Genomic DNA, 16,171 nt, shown 5'->3' with positions numbered 1-16,171 from the left:
TAACCCTGAGTACAAATCCCAATTACAGACTACTCATGACATAGACGTGATCATCTCCTTACTAGCAGAAAGGGGACAGGAGAAAGACCCCCTGTTGCGCATTTCTCGGTCCCATCCATCCTCACTTCTTCATTCCCTTTCTTTCTTCTATTTCATGATCCAAAAACAGTACGTATAGGAAGGTGTACATGTACAGCCATGGGCGTCCGGGGGGGGAGGGGCAGAGGGGGGCAATTACCCCCCCCCTGGAATCAGGGATTGGCAAGGTGTCTGCCATAGGCATACGCACAGGTTGTGCCCAGGCACACCCTAACCACCCAATCGCAGCCGGCACACTGTCAACGGGTGCCGGGCGCTGGGACGCTTCCCATGTACCAGTACCCGGCACAGGAAAGAAAATTGCATTGTGGGCAGCAGCTGGCAGGGCTTTTCATCATCCGGAGCTTCTGCCGCCTCCAGCGCTGGCCTCTAGCATCGGGACTCAGCACACACAAAACCCTTCCTGCTCTCCCAGCTCTGCATATACAACAGAAGAGGGGCAAGGCGGGTTATCCACACAGCCACTCAAGCCTGCAGCGTGTAGCAACAGAAGAAAAAAAAATAGATTTTAAAATAATTCAAACCTCAAACCTCAATGTGATATAAAATGCTATAGTATTAACCATCAATGTGATATAAAGTGCTATAGTATTAACCAACAATGTGATATAAAATGCTATAGTAGTAACCATCAATGCAAAATAAAATGCTGTAGTATTAAGCATGACATGTTAATATAAATCATATATTGATATCATATACCACAAACAAAGTGCATATTAAACAAAAAATCTGCACCCTGTTCATAACACATGCCTATAATAAAGTCTGCCGTTTCCACTTTAAAAATAAATACTTATGAGTTGTGGCTAAGCCCCTCCCCTTAATGATATTGTCAAAAGGGGCGGAGCATGGGTGACCTTAAAATGATGCCCTCCCCTGAAAAAAGTCTGGGTCATCATGAGTACAAATGTCCTGCTATGATCTTGGCAGATTGATGTAACGCCAGACATTGTGATGTACAGGGTGGGCCATTTATATGGATACACCAAAAACAAAAGTTGGATTCAAAATGGCCGACTTCAAAATGGCCGCCATGGTCACCAACCATCTTGAAAAGTTTCCCGGGTGGATCCATATAAATGGCCCACCCTGTACTTTCTTTCTTGCTGGCTTTGTGTTTGATCTGTTGATTTATTTACCTGATTTATACCTTGTGAATATGCTCTACTGTACGATACTTTCTATAAATAAAGGATGCAAAAAAAAAAGAGAGAGTAAATTATAGTCAAGTCCTACTAAACAAGACATGCAGCAGCAGAAGCAATGATAGATCAGAAGGAAGCATACAGGTCACTGTATAAATCTGTGCAATACCAAGTCTGAAGACCAGGGATATTCAGCCAACCATCCCAGACCTTCTCAAATTTGGCCGGACAGTCACAATACAAGTAGAGTAGGCACTCATAGTGCAATATACCACCCAAAGAGTGTATCCACTCCTCTGGGGCCAGGGGATGTTCAATTTTCCAGTGTTGTAAAACAAGTTTATGGGCTTGAAATAGTGCTCTGGAGACTGCCAATCTAGTACTTGTCTGTGGGAACACTTCATCTAGTATGCATTGTTTAGGATCTAATTTAAGTAACCTTTTTTGTGTTGTCGAGTCAGATCATTTTTATTACAATTTTACAAGTTTTACAGTTGGTAACATGCAATCCTAGAGATTCAACACAACTCAGTTTGGTCCTATGTATAGTGTATGTACAGTGCCTAAAAGTATTCATACCCCTTGAAATTTCCCACATTTTGTCATGTTGCAACCAAAAATGTATATTATTGGGATTTTATGTGATAGACCAACACAAAGTGGCACATAAATGTAAATAGGAAGGAAAATGATAAATGGTTTTCAAGTTTTTTACTAATAAATATCTGAAAAGTGCGGCATGCATTTGTATTCAGCCCCCTTTTCTTACCCCTAACTAAAATCTAGTAGAACCAATTGCCTTCAGAAGTCACCTAATTAGAAGATAGAGTCCACCTGTGTTTAATTTAATCTCTGTATAAATACAGCTGTTCTGTGAAGTCCTCGGAGGTTTGTTAAAGAACCTTAGTGAACTAACAGCATCATGAAGGCCAATGAACACACCAGACAGGACAGGGATAAAGTTGTGGAGAGGTTTAAAGCAGGGTTAGGTTTAAAAAAATATCCCAAGCTTTGAACATCTCACAGAGCACTGTTCAATCCATCATCCGAAAATGGAAAGAGTATGACACAACTATAAACCTACCAAGGCATGGCCGTCCACCTAAACTGACAGGCTGGGCAAGGAGAGCATTCATCAGAGAAGCAGCCATTAGGCCCATGGTAACTCTGGAGAAGCTGCAGAGATCCACAGCTCAGGTGGGAGAATCTGTCCACAGGACAACTATTAGTCCTGCACTCCACAAATCTGGCCTTTATAGAAGAGTGACAAGAAGAAAGCCATTGGTGAAAGAAAGCCATAAGAAGTCCTGTTTGCAGTTTGCGAGAAGCCATGTGGGGGACACAGCAAACATGTGGAAGAAGATGCTCTGGTCAGATGAGGCCAAATTGAACTTTTTGGCCAAAAAGCAAAACACTGTGTGTGGCGTAAAACTAAGAGCCGGTTCACACTGGGGCGACTCGTCAGGCGACTCAGCCACCTGACAAGTCGCGTCCCATTCTATTCAATAGAACCGTTCTAATAGGAGCGACGCAAGTCGCTCCGACTTAGACAAAGGTTCTTGTACGACTTCGGGGGCGACTTGCATTGACTTCTATACAGAAGTCATTTTGCAAGTCGCCTCTGAAGTCGTCTTCAGGATGCCTTGCCAAGTCGCCCCCGAAGTCGTGCCGCCCCAGTGTGAACCGGCTCTAACACTGCATATCACCCTGAACACACCATCACCACCGTGAAACATGGTGGTGGCAGCATCATGTTGTGGGGATGCTTTTCTTCAGCAGGGACAGGGAAGCTGCTCAGAGTTGATTGGAAGATGGATGGAGCCAAATACAGGGCAATCTTAGAAGAAAACCTGTTAGAGTCTCCAAAAAGACTTGAGACTGGGGTGGAGGTTCACCTTCCAGCAGGACAACTACCCTAAACATACAAACAGAGCTACAATGGAATGGTTTAGATCAAAACATATTCATGTGTTAGAATGGTCCAGTCAAAGTCCAGACCTAAATCCAAATCTGTGGCAAGACTTGAAAATCGCTGTTCACAGATGCTCTCCATCCAATCTGACAGAGCTTGAGATATTTTGCAAAGAATGGGCAAAAATGTCACTCTCTAGATGTGCAAATCTGGTAGAGACATCCCCAAAAAGACTTGCAGCTGTAATTGCAGTGAAAGGAGGTTCTACAAAGTATTGACTCAGGGGGGCGCTATACAAATGTACTCCACACTTTTCACATATTTATTTGTAAAAAATCCATGAAAACCATTTATTTTCCTTCCACTTCACAATTATGTGCCCCCTTGTGTTGGTCTATCACATAAAATCCCAATAAAATTTACATTTTTGGCTGTAACATGACAAAATGTGGAACATTTCAAGGGGTAATGAATACTTTTTCAAGGCACTGTAGATGTATCAATTACTGTCAATTAGTATGGATACAATGTAAAGTGTTACTAAACCCAGTAATATGAAAATAGTTCATCCCCCACAGAGCCCACAGCTTATAAATCTGCTTTTTACATAAACATATTGCCACTATATACCTTTTTGGATGATCTGTATACCATGGTTACATCATAAACTGTAGAGTTTCTTCAGTGTTGAGAGTTCAGGAAGGAGGAGATTTTCACTGCAGCCTGTATGCACTCCCACATGTGTGATGCCAATATCATGTGACCTGGCTATCTCTGAGAACAAAAAAATGTTCTCTTCAGCATAAAAGACACAACTGAGCATGTGCAGGTCAGATTCTCTGCCTGTGTTAGCTGGTCTTCCCCAGATAGATAGTGCAGGGAGGAGGGGGATCTGTGCATACAGGATAAACTGCCTTTTTACACAATGCAGAGGATTAACCCCTTAAGTTCCACAGTGAATATAACAAGCATGCTATGCTGCATATACAGACTGATTTACTGTTGTGGGTTTAGCAACACTTTAACAAAACCCACATATTCTAAAAAAAACTGTTATTATAAACAAAAGTACGTAAACGTAGCCACTTCCTTAAACCCCCTTCCCACCCAGACCAATTTTCAGCTTTCAGCGCTGACACTTGAATGACAATTGCGCGGTCATGCAACACTCTACCCAAATTATATTTGTACAATTTTTTTCCCACAAATAGAGATTTCTTTTGGTGGTATTTGATCATCTCTGCGGTTTTTATTTTTTGTGCTATAAACAAAAAATAGACAGAAAATTTAGAAAAAAACAATATTTTTTTACTTTGTTATAATATTATCCCAATTTTTTAATTTTTTTTAAAACTATTTTTTTTTCTCAGTTTAGGCCGATATGTATTCTTCTACATAATTTTGGTAAAAAAAAATCGCAACAAGCGTATATTGATTGGTTTGCGCAAAAGTTATAGCGCCTACAAAATAGGGGATAGATTTTTTTTTACTAGTAATGGCAGCGATGTGCGATTTTTGTCAGCCCTGCGATATTGCGACGGACATATCGGACACTTTTGACACTATTTTGGGACCATTCACATTTATAACAGTGCTATAAATATGCAATGATTACTGTATAAATGTGACTGGCAGGGAAGGGGTTAACACTAGGTGGCAAGGAAGGGGTTAAATGTATTCTCTGGCAGTGATTCTTACTGTGGGGGGAGGTGACCGATCTGTGTCCCTATGTAGGGACAGCATCTGTCTCCTCTCCCTGACAGGACGTGGAGCTCTGTGCCCTGCCCTGCAAGACAAAGGCATAATGAGCTAGTATGCATAGCATACTAGCTCAATATGTATTACTTGACTCGGATCGTAGCCCCCGCAGATGTCTTCGTCTAACCCTCTGGCCGACAACATCACTCCCGGGGCTTACTTCCAGGTATCGCAGTTTCCGTTGCTGTGACGCCGCCACTCCCGTGCATGCACGCGGGACCCACCAGTAAGCGCACATACGTGCCGCTGCTTCAGTTTTCCCCAGTGCGCATGTGCCGATGACATCGGGGACAGGGGATATCTCCTAAACCGTACAGGTTTAGGAGATATCTAGGGTAGCTACAGGTGAGCCTTAATATAGGCTTGCCTGTAGCATAAAGTGGTTGTAAAGGGTTTACATCCACTTACATCCACTTTAACCACTAAACGTCTTCTAATAGCCCTCAGGGCAAACAGATTAGACCCAATGTGGCAGTGCAGTACTGAATACCTGCCAGCAGATGGCGAGGATGAATAAGAATTGATGTTTGCATAAACCAAGAAGAGGGTGTGAAAGAAAGATAAGAGAGTGATTTGCCAGCAAACTGTGAGAAGTGTATGAACAGATGTTACACAAAATTAGCCTACTGCAGCTCTCTTCAGAAGGGCTGGAAAGTCTCACTTTTCCTGTTGTATTCTTCGCAATGTAGCTCAGCTTGAGTAAACACTTTTTTGTAAAAGACACAGCATATGAGCAGATGAAGAAATCTAGTGCAGGTGCATCTTGAAAATTTAGAATATCATCAAAAAGTTAATTTATTTCAATAATTCAATTCAAAAAGTGAATGTAGATTCATTACACACAACGTGGTATATTTTAAGCATTTCTTTCTTTTACTTTTTGATGATTATGGCTTAAAAGCTAGTCAAACCCCTTAAAGGGGGTTGTAAAGAAAAGCGTAGGACAGTGTTTATTCCAATGCAGAGCAATGGCTTTTCTTGCATAGAATATTGTTGTATTAATAAATATTCGCTCAGTCACTGTGGGGTAATCGAAACCGGTAAAGGAGCAGAGGTGATAGAATTTATAAAAGAAATGATAAAAAATAAAAAATAAAGGTTGCGGGTGGAACCCCGCTTTAATTAGCTGATTAGAGTGTGACACCAATATTCAACTTTTCACAATATTCAAATTTTCTGAGATACTTATTTAAAGGGGTTGTAAAGAAAAATGTTGTTTTCCCTAAATAGCTTCCTTTACCTTAGTGCAGTCCTCCTTCACTTACCTCATCCTTCCATTTTACTTTTAAATGTCCTTATTTCTTCTGAGAAATCCTCACTTCCTGTTCTTCTGTCTGTAACTACATGCAGTAATGCAAGGCTTTCTCCCTGGTGTGGAGAAAGCCTCTTGAGGGGGCGGGCAGGAGGGTCAGGACGCTCTCTTCTTTGCAGATAGAGAAAGGAGCTGTGTGTTAGTGGGCGTCCTGACACTCCTGCTCGCCCCCTCCCCCCTCAAGAGGCTTTCTCCACACCAGAGAGAAAGTGTTGCATTACTGTGTGGCAGTGGTTCTTAGTTCAATGTGTATAATGTGTTGTCGTGTTTTGTTGATTTATAAAAAGGAAAAAAAGAAGCTGGCTGTTCACAGAGTGCTGTATCCAAGCATATTATGGGAAGTTGAGTGGAAGGAAAAAGTATAGTAGAAAGGGGTGCACAAGAACAGGGATAACCACAGCCTTGAGAGGGTTGTGAAGCAAAGACCATTCAAGAATTTGGCCATTCATAAGGATTGAACTACGTCTGGTGTCGGTGCTTCAAGAAAAACTACACCCATACTTATCAAGGACATGGGCAACAATTGTCGCATTCCTTGTGTCAAGGCACTCCTGAACCAGAGACAACGTTTTAACTGGGCTAAAAAAAAAGGACTGGACTGTTGCTCAATGGTCCAAAGGCCTCTTTTCAGATAAAGTAAATTTTGCATTTCATTTGTAAATCAAGGTCCCAGAGTCTGGAGGAAGAGTGGAGAGGCACAGAATCCAAGTTGCATGAGGTCCAGTGTGAAGTTTCCACAGCCAGTGATGATTTGGGGAGCCACTGTGTTTAAGTCCAAAGTCAGTGCAGCCCTCTACCAGGAAATTCTACAGCACTTCATGCTTCCCTCTGCTGACTAGTTTAATGGAAATGCTAATTTCATTTTCCAGCAGGACTTGCCACCTGCCCACACTGCCAAAAGTACCAATGATCATTGTATCACTGTGCTTGATTGGCCAGCAAACTCGCCTGACCTAAACCCCATAGAGAATCTGTGGGGTATTGTGAAGAGGAAGATGAGACATCAGACCCAACAATGCAGATGAGCTGAAGGTCACTATCAAAGCAACCTGGGCTTCCATAACTCCTCAGCAGTGCCACAGGCTGATCGACTCCATGCCACGCCGCATTGATGCAGTAATACATGCAAAAGTATTGAGTGCATACTATACTGTACTCGGACATACTTTGCAGTAAGCCATAATTTCTGTATTAAAAATCCTTTTTTTTATTGGTCTTATGTATTATTCTAATTTTCTGAGATGCTGAATTTTGGGTTTTCACCAACTGTAAGCCATAGTCATCAAAAAAAGAAAAGGCTTGAAATATATCACTCTGTGTGTAACATATCTATATAATATATGAGCTTCACTTTTTAAATTGAATTACTGAAATAAATAAACTTTTTGATGATATTTGAATTTTTTGAGATGCACCTTATAAGTGAGTTCGAATTATGGTGGATGATTCAATCTACCGTATTTGCCGGTGTATAAGGCGACCAGGCCTATAAGACGACCCCCTAATTTCTACAGATTTTTTGCCTGTACTCACCGTATAAGACGACCCCCCTTCCGAGGCTTCATATTTCTTCCTTCTGGAGCCATATTCTTCTTCATTCTTGATGGAACTGGAGCCAATCCCGACAAACAATGTATTCTATTAATAGATACAAAGCCTGCTTGGATTGGCAGAGGCTGTAACATCATCAGCCCACGCCTCTTTGACTCTCAAAGCCAATCCGAGCAGGCTACTGTATGCAGAAGTTGTTACTCCAATCCGAGCCAGCTCTGTATTCATTTGAATACATCGCTCATCGGGATTGGCTAAGCGGTATTTACTGTATGTAGTCAAAGCTACATACAGTATTACCGCACACCCAGCAGGCATCCGAGCAGCTGACCCGGCATATAAGACGAACCCCTGCTTTTTGGACAGTTTTTTTAAGTGTAAAAGGTAGTCTTATACGCCAGCAAATACAGTACCTGCATCCACATGGAACTAAATTATTCTGGGCAAAACTACAAGTGGTTCAAATGTTCCTCGCTGTATATATAGTGCTGAAATACCAAAAGCATTGCACTTGAGTTTACTGTCCTACTGGGGCCATTTGAAATATTGGAACACATGAACATCATATCATTATTCTATATGTGCAATAACAAATGGCATATTAATGAACAGACCTTTGGGACTGCTCACTCCTACGCTTGTTAATGAATGGCACAAAATTTCCGAACAATCTGTCCAAGATCTACTACTAATGCTACTGGCAAGCCTTTGATATATCTCTCTGGAAAGTCAACAGTTTTATTCAAGTGGGCATTTTGGCTACGCATGAAACAAAACTGATGACTTATAAACTTCATACAAATGGTACTGGAATTAATCACAGTTCAGTTACTCTAAATTGAAAGTGAATACCTTATCCAAATTTCCTGTAGTAACATATATTGGTCCTGATATTCTGAACTTTGAAACAAACTTGCATTCACCTCTGTTGCCGTAGGCATTGTGGAGAAATGTATCTTCAAGATTCACAGCAAACACACTGAAATCACAACTCATTTTACTTTATTTGGAAAGCAGAATCTTGGTAGCCTGCTTGCCTTCAAGTATATACAAACATAGGTGCTCGTAAGCTGTTAGGTAAGGTTTATACTAACGTTTGGCATAAGACAGGGGTCTCCAGTCTTTCTAAACAAAGGGCCGGTGTACTGTCCTTCAGACTTTAGGAGGGCTGGAGTGACCAGCGGAAGTAAAAAATGCCCCAGCATCAGTAAAAAATTGACATAGTGCCTGTAGTCAGTTGAAGGAGGAAAAGTGCTCCACCATTGGTATCAGTGGAAAGAATAGTGCCTAAATGGTTTTATCAGTGGGAGGAATAGTGCCCCATTGTTGGTGTCAGTGGAAGGAATAGTGCTCCAAAATTGGCGCCAGTGAATGAAAAAATGCCCCATTGTTGGTGTCAGTGAGGGGAAGGAATGGTTCCCCATTGTTTTTGTCAGTGGAAGGAATGGTACCTCCTTGTTGGTGTCAGTGGAAAGAATTGTACCTCTTTGTTGGCGTCACCGGAAGGAATAGTGCCCACGGGCCACAGTTTGGAGTCCACTGGTGGTGTAAGACAACACAAATGAGCTGCAGTGCCTTGCAACCCGCCACAATATACTTCCAGGTGTTGCATTCCCAGAAAAGGGTCAGGTCCAGTTTTAACCACACTGGGGTGCATTGGTAGCCTATTCCAAATAAGCTTCTTTAATGCAATGCAAGTCAACATTCAAAAATGTGTTAACGAACCACACAAAAGTGAACCTGTCCTTAGAAACAAGTCGTAAGTCTGTTAAAGCTCTTTTACTGCTTAATAAGAAAATTAAAAAATGTAAATAGACATGTAAATGTCCATATTCCAGGCAGGCACAGGTGAGCTTTAAAACCAGTAAGGAATGTAAAGGAACCTGAATCTCCATTCTCCAGGTGGAACTGTAAGCAAAGAGAAAGGTTACATAAATTATGCAGTCTTTCACTAGCATTAAACTTGGCAAAATAATATTTTTAAAAATGAAAATAACAACCATGTTATATCCATATACTCTGTATAGTGGTATTGCACAGAACAGCCCCAAACCTCTTCTTATGGGCCCCATCGGTGCTGTAGGCCCCTCCCCTTCTGTGTCTCCCACATAGCAAGCGCTTGCAATGTGGGGAGATGTGTGGGCCCGTTCTTGAGCAGGGCTCTGTGCATCCATAAGTCCCACCCCCTCTCCCTTCCCACAGTATTTGTATGATAGCAGTAGGAGCCAATGGCTGCCCTGGAGTCCTTTGAAAAGAGAGCGCAGTGATGCTGCTTTCAGGCATAGTGATGGATCCCCTACTAAATCCATCTTCTCCTATGATATCATAAGGTTGAAATTACCAGTTGATGTCATTGGAGGACCCTCTATGATGTCATGGGGCCGGGCCTTTCAAGGGCATCATAGGGGCGGGGGTCACATGCTGACATCACTGGATGACCCCACCCCTTTGTTAGCAATAATGCCGCGTACACACCATCACTTTATGTGATGAAAAAAAACGAAGTTTTGAAAAACGTCACTTTAAATGACCGTGTGTGGGGGAAAACGTTGTTTTATGTCTTGTAAAAAACGACCAAAAAAAATTGAAGCATGCTTCAATTTTATGTGTCGTTTTTCAAAACGTTGTTTTTTACTTCACAGAAATTGACCGTGTGTAGCAAAAAACGACGTTTAAAACAACGTTTTTACACCCGCGCATGCCCAGAAGCTAATTATGAAGCGAGCTTCAATGGAAAAACGTGGTGAACGTAACCTCGCTTTGCTAGAGCATTGTGAAAAAACTATGGTGTGTAGGCAACTTCGTCTTTGAAAATTGAAGTTTCAAAAACGTCGTTTTTTACTTCACAGAAAATGTCGTTTTTTTTCATCACATAAAGTGATGGTGTGTATGCGGCATTAGGGGAAGCAGCACTGTCATTTGGTGAGTGGCAAGCGACAGGGACTTTTTTTTCTTTAAATAAGGGATTGTCTTGTGTTTTTGTTTACTTTTGAAGATTTTTTACCCAATACTTATTCACATGGGGGGGGGGGCAGATCTGGTGGCTTCCAGATTCCTATAAGCTACTCCCTGCACCTCCACAACCACTGGGTCAGGGTTGTGTGGAAGAGGCCCTTTTCTCTCCAACATGAAAACATGGTGTTCCCCCCTGGCAAAGTGCCACTCCCCCCATGTTGAGGGTATGTGACCTGGTTTGGTTCAGGAGGGGGGGGCAATTGCTCGCCCCCTTTTCTGGGCTGCCAGGCTGCATGCTTGATGCTTGGATAAGATTCTGGAATTGATTTTGGGAGAAACCCCCCACCTTTTTTTTTTTGCCATGGGGTTCCCCTTAAAATCCAAACCAGACGGAAGGACCTGATAAGGAATTTGGGGGGAACCTCAAACATTTTTTTATTTGATTTTTTGGTGTGGGGTCCCCTTCGAAATCTATACCAGACCCCAAGGGCCTGGTATGAACTGGGGGATTTCCATGCTGTTTATTTTTGTTCACATTCTGCTGACAGCAGGGATGCCTCATCGTTGTTAAAACACCAGCGAGTAACGGCTCCTTAACAACCAATGAGTCATGGGTTGTTAGGATGCCGGCTGGCGTCAACTCCTAACAACTAGCGCAAATGGCACACGCAAAAAAATGCATGTAGATGCGATTTTGATGCCTTTTCATTAAAGTCTATGGACAACAAAATTACACCAAAGATTCACAGGTCCCTTCCCCAAAGTTGCATCTCAGCTACACTGCTAGTCTGCATAGATGTGAAAGCAATGTTATTTCCATTGTTGTGTCATTCAGTGCGACTCAGGTCTTTGCGTCTGCCCCCCCAGCCCCAAAACACCTTGGCTTTGGGGACAGGGGCCTCTTCCCGACAACCCTGGGTAGTGGTTGTGGGGGGTCTGTGGGTGAGGGGCTTATCGGAATCTGGTACCTGTATCTGAAATCGCATCAGTGTGAACCAGGCTTAAATCTCCTAGTACATCAAAAACTACCCTCCCTCAGACTGAGTACAGCCACCGTTGGCAAAAATGTGACTGTGTATGGCCAGCATTGAGTATTTGAGTGTGATTTGTATAGTGCCAGACAGATTGCCATTTATAAAAATTAGTAATGGAATCAATTCATGCTTTTATTGTGATTTTGTCATCATTTCCCAAGCTGTCTGCTGATTTGGGGTATAAATAATAGTGTTTGGACATGCGCTGTATAATAAGGATGACTGGCGGTAGTGTTTTTTTTTAGTGGGTGTAATAAAGGTGATATTAATAGCGTTGTATAGTAGTAAAGTTGTGGGTGTAGCTGGATATTAAAATGAACAGTAAAAGCTGAAGGGGATTGGAGACAGACACATGTTTTCATCAATCATCGTGTCAGTTTCTCAGTTTCCGTGCTCCGTCCTTAGCTCTCAAAGCTGCCTGCCACCTGTCCCCAGCTCTCCATAGATCTGCATGTTACAGTCACTCTGACTTCATGGAGGGAGGGCCTGGCACTTGGAATGAAAATTTAGCATTGCCAAACAGGCAGAGAGACAAGAGTGTGTATGTGGGTGGGTGAGACTGTTTGTTCCAGTGTGAATCCACACCAAACTTTAATACAACCAGTTACGGAGCGTGGTTACGTTGGATTTGGTTGGGCCTAGTTTGGTGGTGGTGCACACAATGCACATGGACATCACTTATAAGTGTTAGGGTGATAGTTTGTGGTTAGGACACGCTTATTGACTAACGAAGAAAGAAACTGGGCAGATTCTAACTTGCTTGGACATGTTTGTTTATGGACTTGATAACGAGGTAAGTAGCTTGGAATTTTGTTATATATATATATGTCTTGTCAATCTTTACTTTTTATTTGTTTTGTATTTGAAAGTTATGTGTTACAGCTGCAGCTAAATCCCCAGTGTTCCAGAACATAATGAATATACGTAGAAATCACTATTCATTTATATGTTTGCTCTGATGCTGCCAAGTTGCTCTGGTGCCCTGTGTTTAACTTTCTAAGTGTCAGAAAGTTGGGAGTTCTCATTGGTGTATAGCCAGCCATGAATGAATCGAAATTCGTCTGGTTCAGCTGGGACCGGAAAATTTTCGATCTATGTACACAAGACGATCATTTAACCACTTACCTACAGGGCACTTTCACCCCCTTCCTGCCCAGGCCATTTTTCAGCTTTCAGTGCTGTCGCACATTGAATGAAAATTGCGCGGTCATGCTACACTGTGACCATGTGACATTTTTATAATTTTCTTCACACAAATAGAGCTTTCTTTTGGTGGTATTAACCTCCCTGGCGGTATGATTATTTCAGAAAAAAGGTGCTGAAAGCGGTACCATTATTTGCAAGGAAATTTGGCGTTTTATATTGTAGGCCTGTAATTCTTAGAAATAACTCACTTACATTTTTTTATGACGAATTTCCCCACAAATCGCTATCGCACAATTCTGCAAGTGATTATAATTTATTATCGCTGTTTTCTAGCTGATCTAAAACCATTTTTGACATAAAGGGACACTTTTGGTTGCTATGGACAATCTACAGTTTGCAGGCAGAAAGAAAAGTTTTTATTATATAAAATAGCATGCAGGACACTGGGCAGACCACTAGGGACAAGTGTGTATTTTTTACATACAGTACTGTAATCTATAAGATTACAGTAGACTGTATGTAATGTGTTCGTTTACCTTTTTGAATTTGGCGCCGTTCTCCTCCCCCGTGCGTCGTAACGTCGCAGGGAACGGAGATCGGCGGCACAGGAGGACACTGTGTGAATCGAGCGAGGTCCCGCTCGCTCACACAGTGCGGCGGCATCGCTGGATCCAGGGACAAGGTAAGTAACTTTGTCTCTGGCTGCAGCGTGGCAAGCCCGAGTCTGACTCAGGGATACCGATTTTGGTATAAAAATCTTACCCCGAGCCAGACTCGGGAATACCACCAGGAGGGTTAAATCACTGCTGGGATAAAAAAAAAATATATATTTTTTTTTTGTTTCTATCAGTAAATAAATTTTCTCCTTCACTGATGTGCGCTGAGGAGGCGGCACTGATGGGCACTGATAGGCTGCACTGATGAGGTGGCACTAATATTCTTCACTTATGGGCACTGATAGGTGCCACTGACGGGCACTGATAGGCGGCACTAATGGGCACTAATGAGCATTGATGAGTGGAACCGATGGGCAGCACCTGATAGGTGGCATTGATGGGCACTGAAAGCCAGCACTGAATGGCATCACTAATGGGCACTGATTGTTGGCTCTGGTGGGCAATGATTGCTGGCACTGGTGGGCAATGATTGCTGGCACTGGTGGCACAGGTTGCTGGCACTGGTTGCACTCTAATGTAATCACTGATCATCAGTGCCCTGATTACACTACTCACTGTCCCCTGCGAGGAGATGCCGCTGATCAGCTTTCCTCGCCGTCAGTGTGAGCTGAAGTGCGCTGATTACGGCACTTCCTTGTTTACATGTGACCGGCTGTGATTGGACACAGCCGATCACATGATTAAAGAGCAGCGTCATTGGTCTCTTTGCAGAGATCGTGGTCGTGCCCTGTCCTAGCAAAACAGCGCAACCGTGATCGCCACGCTGCTTGCCCTTGCAGGCACGCGGAAGCAGCTGTTTGGGTGCGCCGTCATACGACGTCCACCCAGAATGAGAGCTGCACCGTCCCTCCGTCATAGCGATGGGGGGCAGCGGCAAGTGGTTAATTGACTTGTGTACAGACAAGCAACACACGGCAGCATTAATCATTTTGTTTTGCCAGCAGGGAATGCTTCCCACCAGCAGAACGCAATAGCGCTGCGGCAGGGATTCCCCCATCCACACTGAAGGCTGGTACACATGATGAGATTATCGGAGAAATTATCATCCTTTTTTTTTTTTTATATGCAAGTCTCATATCGAAAAAGAGGTTACTAAAGTTACGAAAATTCTCGTATGACAATAAAAGTTCGTAAGTGATGTCATGTGCTGTATTGTATTTTCGGACAAATAATGTGCTGATTAATAGAAATGACGAGAATTTTTTTTGTGTTTGTCCCTTTGGATAATTTCGGACGAAATCTATGTACTAACAATCAGATTATCGTATGATCGCTTAGAAAGTGGTATTTTTTGTATGATTTTCTGATCGTGTGTACGGGCCTTAAAGCGGAGGTTCACCCTAAAAAACAACTTTCTACCATGCCATCCAGCATACTAGCGTCAGCTACAGTATGCCTTTATTTTTTTTTTTTGCGATGCACTTCCATGTTTAATCCATTAGTTTCGTTTCAGACTCCCGCGGGGAAAGGCGTTCCTATGAAGAGGGGAACATGATTGACGGCCAGCTATGGCGCGTCAAGCTTCCCGAAAATAGCCGGAGTAGGACTCGGCTCTTTACGGCGCCTGCGCACAGACTAGGAGCTGACTGTGCAGGCGCCGTGAAGAGCCGAGTCCTATTTCGGATATTTTCGGAACGCGTGACGCGCCATAGCCGGCCGTCAATCATGTTCCCCTCTTCATAGGAACGCCTACTCCCAGCGGGAGACTGAAACTAAACTAATGGATTAAACTGTGAGTACAGCGAAAAAAGAAAAAAAAAATAATAAAATAAAGGCATACTGTAGCTGACGCTAGTATGCTGGATGGCATGGTAGACAAAGACATTTTTTTTTTTAGGGTGAACCAGGGCTGTGGAGTCGGAGTCGGAGTCGAGGAGTCGGAGTCGGGGGAAATTTTGGGTACCTGGAGTCGGAGTCGGCAAACAATGCACCGACTCCGACTCCGACTCCTACTAAATTTAGATTGGAATTAAAAAAAAAAAAAAGCAAGTTTAAATGTCCCAATTCACAAAAAGTTATAATTAATGACTTCTCTACTGTAAGAATAAAGACCAATGCATGCAGTGCCTCACGTAACCGCAAAACGAACACGTTAAGTGACCGTGAAGAAGCATGCTTTTCATGTGCTTCACTATATGGCACGCAACGCACAATTAGGAGCTGCAATACTTATACTTTCCATAGTGTTGTGTTCTGCTTTTACAGGGAACGCATGTTAGAGAACCAGTAAGTGTCCAAATAAAAAAATTCCAACAGGAGTTTTATAAAGCACTAAAAGAAGTTGAAAAGTATGATCGCTCATCAAAACTTACTGTTGAAGAAGCCATCCTTGTTTATCCAGAGATCGTTAGTGATGTGGCCAGAATAGTTACTGCAATGCCACCCACCCAAGTCAGTGTCGAAAGATTATTTTCAGCCCTAAAAATAATAAAGTCTGACTTAAGAGCCTCTATGAAAGAGGATCTGGCAGAGGCAATTCTCTTCCTTAGAACTCTACATTGAATTGATTTGTATTTGCTAAGCCTAGAACTACATTTCAAGATTAATATAAACCATTTCTAGGTTTTGCAGATTTTGTT

The 16,171-nt window shown here is 42.6% G+C and overlaps 1 protein-coding gene across 5 annotated transcripts in view; it reads left to right on the top strand.

Moving 5' to 3' along the window:
- The window catches only part of CACNB1 (calcium voltage-gated channel auxiliary subunit beta 1), a 136,569-nt gene that overhangs the window by 36,999 nt on the left and 83,399 nt on the right, over window positions 1–16,171 (top strand). The window contains exon 1 of one of the 5 annotated variants that reach the window (XM_040330649.1): window positions 12,227–12,562. The exons of the other annotated variants lie outside the window; for them this stretch is intronic. Coding sequence (XP_040186583.1) covers window positions 12,536–12,562 — 27 coding nt within the window. The 5' untranslated portion in view covers window positions 12,227–12,535. Of the gene's footprint in view, window positions 1–12,226; window positions 12,563–16,171 lie in introns of those variants that run through there. 5 annotated transcript variants of the gene reach the window in all.

Source organism: Rana temporaria, chromosome 12, assembly GCF_905171775.1.
Source record: "Rana temporaria chromosome 12, aRanTem1.1, whole genome shotgun sequence".
Taxonomy (NCBI): Eukaryota; Metazoa; Chordata; class Amphibia; order Anura; family Ranidae; genus Rana; species Rana temporaria.
This window is presented reverse-complemented; position numbering and strand designations above follow the sequence as displayed.